At 40.3% G+C, this 9,824-nt stretch overlaps 1 protein-coding gene across 1 annotated transcript; it reads right to left on the minus strand.

The window, feature by feature from the left end:
- Positions 1–1,584: 1,584 nt before the first annotated feature.
- Positions 1,585–7,711, minus strand: LOC116782749. The gene is made up of 3 exons (XM_032679702.1): positions 7,417–7,711; positions 3,629–3,848; positions 1,585–3,236 (listed from the first exon to the last, which is right to left on the minus strand). Exons 1-3 carry the CDS (start codon positions 7,540–7,542, stop codon positions 2,881–2,883), a joined length of 702 nt encoding a protein of 233 aa, XP_032535593.1. The 5' UTR covers positions 7,543–7,711; the 3' UTR covers positions 1,585–2,880.
- Positions 7,712–9,824: the final 2,113 nt, after the last annotated feature.

Genomic DNA, 9,824 nt, shown 5'->3' on the forward strand with positions numbered 1-9,824 from the left:
ATCTCCACTAGGAAAAAAAAATTAAAATTCCCAGAAAAGTTTAGTCATGGTGTGAAAGTTTGTAAAAGGGCATTTCATAAACAGACAATGCAACAGAAAACACAGTAATAAAAAAAAAAGGCAAACCCCAAAACTGTATACTTCTAAATAATCTCAAATGCTAATGGAGAAAAAGTAAGATTCCCCCCAAAGCACTTTATCAGTGCTTTCATTAGAAGTGTTTAATACAACTAAAAGATTTAATGGGAATTTCATCTGACAGCTGATCCCTGTGGACAGAATGGTAACAAATACAGGAGAGACTAAAGTATTAATTCATAGCTGATACAGTATTATAAATCACAACAAAAGGATAGTGGAAACTATATGGATAAATGCAAAATCTATTTCTAAGTATCTCAGGGACATTGAGAACAGACATGTTGGGCATTAGCTCATTTGTCTACTTGTAGATACAGCATAGCAGGAAACATACTGAACTCACATATATCATAGTTTAAAATCTTTTTTTAAATATATTGAAATGTTCATTAAAAATAGCATTGCTTAAAAATGTAGCACAGATTTGAAAGAAAACAGAGTAGAAACAGCTCAGGGGGATTCTTGTTAAGCAATACAAAATTCTGTTGGACAAATGCCCTTACAGCCAATCTGTTACCCCATTCCTTGGTGTGAGGCATGTCAGGGTCATGCCAGGATCAAACATGGAAAGGAAGATGGAGTAGCATATGCAGAATTCCATCCATTCCTTAGCAGCCAGAGCAATCCCTGCAGGAAACAGCTAAGGTAGCACAGCCCCTGTGCAGCTTTGTATCGAGCTTGGGTTTGGTTCAGACCCAGTTGTACTAAGGACTGGAGAAGGATAGATGACTGCTTAGAATTTGCCAGCAGCAGCTGGTATTTTAAAATACAGAAAGAAGCTCAGAACTGGATTTAAAATTCTGTCTTTCTCTTTTTGTCTCCTTCTTTTATGACATGTTATACATAATTTATGTAATAAACAAGATTAAATCAACATTTTTTGCTATTAATCCCTTGTTCATGCACACATTTTCTTTCAAAAAATACTGAAAAAATTAGAATTTTCTGTAACATCATAGGGTAGTTTATTACTTAGGCAAGGTAGTGTTACAAAGCAGTCACATAAAAATTGTTAATTTCATAGTGAACACGAACAAATATCTAAATTTTCTCTCTGAAATAGTATGTTTCAAATGTCAGTTCTCTTACATTTAAATATTTCATTCCTTCATGTAGTTAGTATGTTTAACATTTATTTATGCAGAGATGTGCTCTTTGTAATGATTGTATATTTACTATTTTATTCTTCTTAGCACCATACTCCACTGCCTATAAAGCTGTGAAAATATGTGGTGGTTGTGGTTTTTTGTGGGTCTTTTTTTTGTGCTCACAAATAATCAAGACATTGTTAACAAAGCTCCACTTGTAGAATTTAAATAGTGTCAGAATTTGACTTGCAGATCTAAGGACGAATTTGCAAGGTTGACTGTCAGAATAGGTTTTTGGTTTTTTTAAAAACTTGTCAACAGAGTACACTTAAGACAGAGTTAATGAGAGACAACACACAGAGAATCCAATTATACATTTTTTACAGATTGCTTATTGGAGTATAAGTGTGCTTTAATAGCATACACAAAGTCAAAGAGCCCACATAAGAATAGTCAAGATAATTGGGGATGAATTTATTCAGAGGATACATAAATTAAGGCATAGGTCCTTATCTTAGAAGCCGCCACACAGGAATTACTTTTCGAGTAGCCAGAACACAGGGATTACAGTTGGGCAAGAGGAGTGGGTGACATCAGAACTCAAGAAAGGCCCAGGAAAGTAGCTTATTGGTCTGTATGAAAATAAACCTAGTCCTTTAAAATACTTAAGGCAGTTAGGATTCTGGATTAAAAAGATGTCAGAGCACATAGCCCTTCACATGTACTTTACATGTTTTCTTATGGCTGAGGTAAGGCTCTTATTTCAGTTTTACTAGTGGTCATGTAAGACTGGAGAGACTTGAACAAAAGCATTTGAGATATAGCTGTCCTTCTGGGGACTAATATTTTTGACAGCTGACATTCCTCTCTTTAACATGTGTGAAGGGTACTATTAATCTCAATCTAATTACTTAACAGTTTAATACTTTTATGAAGTTTGAGTCCCACCAAGCAAAGAAGTGTCTAGATTCCAATTTAGAGAAAATAATCCAAACTTCCCCTTCCAGTCTGGAATACTGCCCGTTTCTCAAGCACAGATGTGCTATTTTGTGGTGCCCATATGACTTTAACTATAAAGTATCCATTTAAATCCTTTATTCAGCCAGGATACCAGATCTACCTACATGTAGCAGTAAAGTTTCTGAGATTTCCACAAGATTTCTAGAGAAAATTATAGTGTCTGTGGTCTCCTAGGCCCTAAACAGGGGTGAGGCAGAGCCTTGTGTTTTTACTTTTGTTTTCCTTTGGATATATGTTAAGAGTTAGGTGATAGTTCAGATCTTGCCTGGGACTGTTAGGACTCTGATGTGATAGGTATTTTGGAAACATGCATGGGCAAACCATCCATTTCCCAATTCATAGACAGTGTAATTCAAACATAAAATACATAAGAATACAAACAATGAGAGAAGTACAATAAAAGGGTATAATTTAGTCATAAGGCAGTATCTAAATAGAGGTCACAAAGATGAAGAACATCATGGGAACTTAATGAAATAATCTTGAACACATTTATATGAAGTTCTTCTATGTGGTGTGTTGACCCTGACTGAATGCTAGGTGCCCACCAAAGGGGGCATCACTCCTCGACTGGACAGGGAAGAAAAAATATAATGAAAGGCTCATGGGTCAAGATAAGGGCGGGGAGAGATCACTCATCAAACACTGTCATAGGTAAAACAGACTCAACTTGGGGAAATAAGTTTAATTTTTTACCAGTTAAATCAGAGTAGGGTAATGAGAAGTAAAACCAAATCTTAAAAAAATGCTCCCTTCTTCCTTGGCTTAACTTCACTCCTGATTTTCTTCCATCCTTGTAGTGCAGAGAAGTAGGGAATGGAGTCAATTCATGACATATCTCTGTCATTCCTTCCTCCTCAGGGGAGGACTCCTCACACTCTGGCATTGCTTGCGTGTAGGATCCCTCCCATAGGATACAGTCCTCCATGAGCTTCTCCAACATGAATCCTTGCCACGGGCTGCATTTCTTTACAAACTGCTCCAGCATAGTCTCTCCACTGGGGTGCAGTCCCTCAGGAACAGGCTGCTTCAGCACGTGCCCACCACAGGGTCACAAATTTGCTCCAGTGTGGGCTCCTGTCCATGGGTTTGCAGGTCCTACCAGGACCCTGCTCCAGTGCAGGCTTCCTGCAGAGTCACTACCTGCTCCAGTATGGGCTGCAGATGGATCTCTGCTTCCCCATGGACCTCCATGGGCTGTAGGGGAACAGTCTGCTTCACCATGGTCTTCCTTATGGGTTGCAGGGAAATCTCTGCTCTGGTGCCTGGAACACCTCCTGCCCCTCCTTCCGTACTGACTTGGGTGTCTGCAGGACTGTTTCTCTAACATATTCTCACTCCTCCCTCCAACTGCAGTTTCTGTTGCACAGGTTTTTCCACCCCCACATTTAATTTTGTTATCCTAGAGGTGCTGCCACTGTCACAGACGAGCATGGCCTTGGCCAGTGGCAGGTCCATCCTGGAGCCATCTGGCATTGACTCTATTGGACTGTCATGGTTTAGGAATGGTACTCCCCAATTTAGTGCTCCCACTGAGATTCTCCAAACCATGAGCCACTCTCTCACTCCCCCTTCCTCTTCCCCTCCTGCTGCGGCAGGCTGGAGAGGAGAAATGAAGGAAAAAAAAGGCAAAGATCATGGGTTGAGATAGGAACAATTTACTGGAAACACAAATGAGATAAGAAAATGAATGGTAACAGCAACAATACTATTGTCAGAGTGTGCAAGAAACCAACGATTCACAGAGTTTCCCTGATAATACACAATACCTGATACTCCCTCCACCACACTGCACCAATCTGGAAGGGACCCCTTCTCCCTGGAAGAGAATCCCTTGCCCCCACCACCGGCAATGAAGTGGTATAGAATAACTTCCAGGTCCTGGCCTTGCTATAAGGCCCCAGCTCCAGAGCCACAAGCTTAAACAGGAGTTTTACTTTAAAAATATACAAGGCTGCAAAAATTTGTGCACCGAATACTTTGAAGAGCCCTTGGTTCTTTAATACCTTGAGGTAGCATAAAGAGAAGATGCAGCACATGTTTTCTCAGGAGATACTTTTACTGACAATTTTAGAAATTAAGGGAGAAAATAAGAGATCTTGGCAAAAGTTTAAAGGGGTAACATATAAAACATTTCACAAAGCTATGACTTAGCATGTACTACCCCACACAACTTAGCAAAATCCAATCCACCATCTTTAGGTTACTCAAAATATTCAGAAAAGAGATCAAGAGAAGAAAAAGGAGTAAAGAAAGAGAGAAAATAAGAGAAAATTAGCTACCACCACAAAGTCCTGTGCAAGTCCAGCTTCCACGTGGTGGAGGTAGGTCTCAAGCAAAAGATGGAGGCCACACGTGCTGTTTTTATGTGCTTTGGCCCCCTGTGGCCTCCCATTCCAGGCAAGACTCCCTACCCACTGGCCACTCTGGGGCTCCAGGGCAGGGTTAGGGGAAGTGCTCCCAGTTTGCTAGCCAATCTAAGGCTGGGTTAGGGGTTTTAGGATATGCGGTGTGGAGCAGCGCTCTCAGGCTACCTTTGACTGACAGCTGCTTCAGGCTGCCCCAGCAGTCTCAAAGGGGCTCCTATGTGGGATACATACTTCGACTTAACCCTCCCTGCCCACACACATACACCTGAGTTGGCTCTGACCCAGTAAATAATATAATCCTCTGTGAGATTCAAATCCAGTATCTCACACTGGCTACTGCAAAAATTAACCATGTCATAGGGGAATCTTCTAGCAGCTCTTCATAGAAGCTACTCGTGTAGCTCCTCTGCCACCAAAACCTTGCCACGCAAAGCCAACACACTCCCAAATATTTGGAAATGTGGTGTTTGAAAACTGAACTTATAGAGAAGGAAGGCTGACAAAATGGTGTGAGGATGTGACTTTTTAAATGAGAAATGATGAACAAGTGAGGATAAACAGAGCAGAACTTTGAAAGAAACAATAAATATTTCATGCTTGATGTAACAAGGGAAAGAGAGGAACAGTACAGGTATACAAAAAGAGGTGACATTGCTAAAATAATATGACTGGGAAGACGATTAATTCTAGATGGGTATAAAAAGGAATCAATTGTCAAGACAAATGAGAGTTTGGTATAAAGAGCTGCTTAGGTGGGAGCTGATAAAAATATGGACAGAATTTTTTAGATTTTTGGTTGGCTAGGGAGTGCAGATATCACTACAGAAAAATAGAGACGTAACCTGCAGAATCCAGGGAGCACTGAAATCATACTAAGAAGCACATCCAGGTTGTGGGTTTGAGTGACAGGTTTTGAGGTTGTGGGTTTGAGTGAGAGGCTAGAGGCTGCATTGTCCTCGAAGTTCAGGAAATGAAGTAGAGGTTAGTTTTTTGTGAGGGAAAACTAAGGGTTGTCTTTTTAGGTACGAGCTGGAGTGATAGACATTCACAAAAGCATGTCAGGCAGACTGACCAATATTTTAGTCTCAAATAGTAATGGAGAAGAAGTTTTGTGAGTCATAAATAGGTAAAAGATGATTGAATTTTTGATGGCATTCAAATATCAGCTCATATAGTTGGTGAGTCATGAAAGGTCTTTGCAATTTTTGTTATTTATATCGGAAAGGAAGCACCAAAATAATCTTTAGCATAAGTGATAAACAATAAAAAATGTGAAAAAACCCCTATTCTCTCAGAAATCCAAATACACTTGTGTTATCTCCCAGCAAATCTCCCACTTGTGCAGAAAGCCTCATGCCCAACCGGGTAATCAAAAACTGAGACAAGTGAAGGCCACAAACCAGAAAATATAAACATTTTGAAAGCTGGAAATGAATCTGCTATAGAGTTGAATATATCATCAGGCTCATTCAGACTCTAGAATTTACTCACTGCATTTTATTTAGTCTAGAGAGATTTCAATTCAGTTGGCTTTCAAAATCCTCCCCTAAAATTAGGTCCCTTTAATAAGCTTTAATAAATTTATTAAAAAATAAGCACTAAAAGACAATCACAGAATCACAGATTATGCTGAGTTGGAACAGACCCACGAGGATCATCAAAGTCCAGCTCTTAGGCCTGAACAGGACCATTCCCAAGAGTCACACCATGTGCCTGAGAGTATTGTCAAAACACTTCTTGAACTCTGTCAAACTTGGTGCTGTAATCACTTCCATGGGGACCTTGTTCCAGTACCCAACCACCCTCTGAGTGAATGACTTTTTTCTAATATCCAAAATAAACCTCCCCAACACAACTTTAGGCCATTCCCTTGGATCCTGTCACTGGTCACCACAGAGAAGAGATCAATGCCTGTCCCTCCCCTTCTCCTCATGAGGAAGTTGTAAATGCAATGAGGTCTCCCCTCAGTCTCTTCTTCTCCAGGCCGAACAGACCAAGTGATATCAGCCACACCTCATATGGCTTCCCCTCAAGGCCCTTCACCATCTTTGTGGCCATCCTTTGGACTCTAACAGCTTAATATCTTTCTTATGTTGAGTTGCCTAAAACTGCACAATATTCAAGGTGAAGCTGCCCCAGTGCAGAGCAGAGTGGGACAATCCCATCCCTCGACTGGCTGGTGATGCTTTGCCTGATGCCCCCCAGGAGAGAGTTTGCCCTCCTGGTTGTCAGGGCACTGCTGACTCATATTCAACTTGCCATTGACCAGAACCTCCAGGTCCCTTTCCATGGCACTGCTTTCCAGCATCTCATTCCCCAATCTGTATGTACATCCAGGGTTATCCCATTCCAGGTGCAGGATCCATCACTTTCCCTTGTGGAACTTCATATGGTTGGTGATTTCCCAGTCCTCCAATTTGTTGAGGTCTCTCTGCAGGGCCCCCCTGCATTCAAGGGAGTCAACAACTCCTCCCAGTTTTGTGTCATCTGCAAATTTGCTTGGTATCCCTTCCAGTCCTTTGTCCATGTAATTTATGAAGATGTTGAAGAGCACAGGCCCCAAGATGGAGCCCTGTGGAACCCCACTAGTGACAGGTCACCAGGCTGATGTTACCCAATGCACTATTACCCTCTGTGCTCAACCTGTGAGCCAATTTCTCACTCATCACGATGTGGTTATCCAGCTCTGTGCTGGACATTTTGTCTAGAAGGAACCTGTGAGAGACAGTATCAGAAGTTTTACTGAAATCCAAAAAGATTATACCCACTGGCTTCCCTTGATCAACTAGGTGGGTTACCTTGTCATAGAAGGAAATCAGGTTCAGCAGGCAGGGCTTTCCTCTCATGAAGCCGTGCTGGCTGTGACGGATGACTGCATTGTGTTTCAGGTGTTTTTCAATCCTTCCCAGAATGATCTTCTCCATAACTGTACCAGGCACTGAAGTGAGACTGACAGGTACGTAGTTTCTGGGTTAGTTTTTCTGTTTGAGACACAGGAGAGTAAGTCTACATTGGGAGCCCAGGCTTTCCTTCTCTATGGAGAAGGTGGATGTCCTGTGTGTAAGAATCTGTTCAGCTCTAGTTTTTTTCTTGAGTTGCAACAAATCCTTCTATTTTCAGAAAAGTGCACAGTTTCTAGAAAGAACACAGGTGACTCTGCTAAGATTTTCCTGTAGAAGCAATAGCTGTTCATACATTAATTCAATATCTGTTGGCTCAAGCATGCTGATTTTGTAGCTGGCAACACACACAGAACACAGGTTGCTTCATTGGCCCTGAAGAACAGCTTTTTTTTTACATTTGTGTCTTGTGCTTCTTGGTAAGATTTATGATCTGAAGATCTCAAAAGGTAGATTGTGTGACTACAAGAAATTAGCATCCCTAGAACATATATGCATAGATAATAAAGAAATAGAAGGGATGGGATGGGTTGGGCTGGGGGTTTTCTGTTTTGTTTTTTTTTTAATGTTATTTTTACATTTCTGACTACATGCAAGTGTTAATTATTAATTGTTTACTAAATCTGCAGAGGTTTACACAACTAAAGTTTTTGTAAGAACCTATGAAGTCTAAAGGTTTGTTTATGTAATAAAAGTTTACAACCTATGCAAAGAATATCTAGACACTGATCTGTGTCAAAACCCATTCCGTAAGGTACTTACCATTGCTCATAATGATAACATACGGAGACAGACATTTAGTGATTTTTTTTCTTTTACGTCCTTACCTAAATTCAATGAATGAGATCCAAATAAATGTTTACTTATTCCATATATATGGTCCAGTATATAATATTCCTCTTTGCCAAGCAATGTCTCACCCTGGGCTACTTTCTCACTTCTTTTACAGTTATGCATAAAAAAGGAGTCAAGGTCTTCCTTCTCAGCCTTTCAGAGCTGTTTTTTTATTTTTATATTTTAAAAAATTCTCACAACCTTACTATCAAAACCCATCTCCATTATTTTAAGTTCTTCTTTCCAGTTTCTCTAAGAATGAAACAGGAACATCTATATCCACTCACCATTCAACCCATATTACAGCACTACACTATTCTCAGGAAGAAGGCTAAGATGATGAATACATATAAAACTTCTAAGAAAATAAAGACAGTATGAAGGAGATTGAATGTTAGTAATGATAACAGTCAACATAATGATGAATTGGCTTGGTTTTGATCTCTCTGCATATTTGTTTACAGTGATCCTAATGAAAATATGCTTTGTGTTGTCAAAATTAAAATTATAAGAAGTGTACTTGGATAATTGTTACAAATGGCACAGCATGACAAGTAAGTCATGACCGTTTGCTGAAATATCCAAAGATCAAGGAATTTTTGAAACAATAGTAGAGATGACACCTGAAAGAAACTCATTGCAATGTGCTCAGTTATTGGTTTGCCAATTACTGAAATGTGTAAGCAGAAGACAAAATCAATCACATATTCATTAATTTTAGTATGATATACTTTAGCAATAGCAAGGACACCACGTCTAAGGGTAGGGATGACTACACTTTGAGAATAATGGGAACTGAGAGAAAGATTGTAAAATAACGGGGCCACAAGCTAAAGGGGTTTGCTAATCTTTGTAAGATTTTCAAAATAAAAGTAATTAAGAATTGCTTGAAGTATGGCTAGAATAAGTCTTGAAACTTGTGAAATTTCATGTGGATTAGAAAGATAACTCTGTCCTTCAAGAAGTGCAGTGGTGTGATGAGTTTCATAGGTACAGACAGTTCAAAGAACCGTAGAATGGACTGGGTTGGAAAGGACTGTACAGGTCAGCTAGTTTCAACCCCCCTAGACATTAGAGATCATCTAGTTTCAACACTTTCCACTAGACCGGGTTGATCAGGACCCCATCCAATATGGTCTTGAACACTTCCAGGGATAACGCATCCACAACTTCACTGGGAAACCTGCTCCAGTGCCTCACCACCCTCACAGTAAAGAAATTCTTCCTTATTTCTAAACTAAATCTACCTTCTTCCAGTTTGAAGCCATTGATTCTTGTTTATCTCTTCAAGCCCTTGTAAAAAGTCCCTCTCCAGCTCTCTTCTAGGCCCCTTTAGGTACTGAAAGGCTGCTATAAGGGCTCCCTAGAGCTCCCAAGAGCTCCTCTCTGGGATGAACAGCCCCATCTCTCTCAGCCTGTCTTCACAGGAGAGGTACTCCAGCTCTCTGATCATCTTCATGGCTCTCCTCTGG

This window comes from Chiroxiphia lanceolata, chromosome 2 (genome assembly GCF_009829145.1).
Source record: "Chiroxiphia lanceolata isolate bChiLan1 chromosome 2, bChiLan1.pri, whole genome shotgun sequence".
Lineage (NCBI taxonomy): Eukaryota > Metazoa > Chordata > Aves > Passeriformes > Pipridae > Chiroxiphia > Chiroxiphia lanceolata.

Bases quoted from the DNA above. Each gene is read 5' to 3' on its own strand.
- LOC116782749 (XM_032679702.1), bottom strand. From the start codon at position 7,542: ATGGAGAAGATCATTCTGGGAAGGATTGAAAAACACCTGAAACACAAT. The intron at 3,849-7,416 runs GTAACCCACCTA...TCTCCTCTCCAG, and splicing joins TGATTTCCTTCTATGACAAG to CCTGCCGCAGCAGGAGGGGA. The intron at 3,237-3,628 runs TGGAAAAACCTG...GTGGAGAGACTA, and splicing joins AACAAAATTAAATGTGGGGG to TGCTGGAGCAGTTTGTAAAG.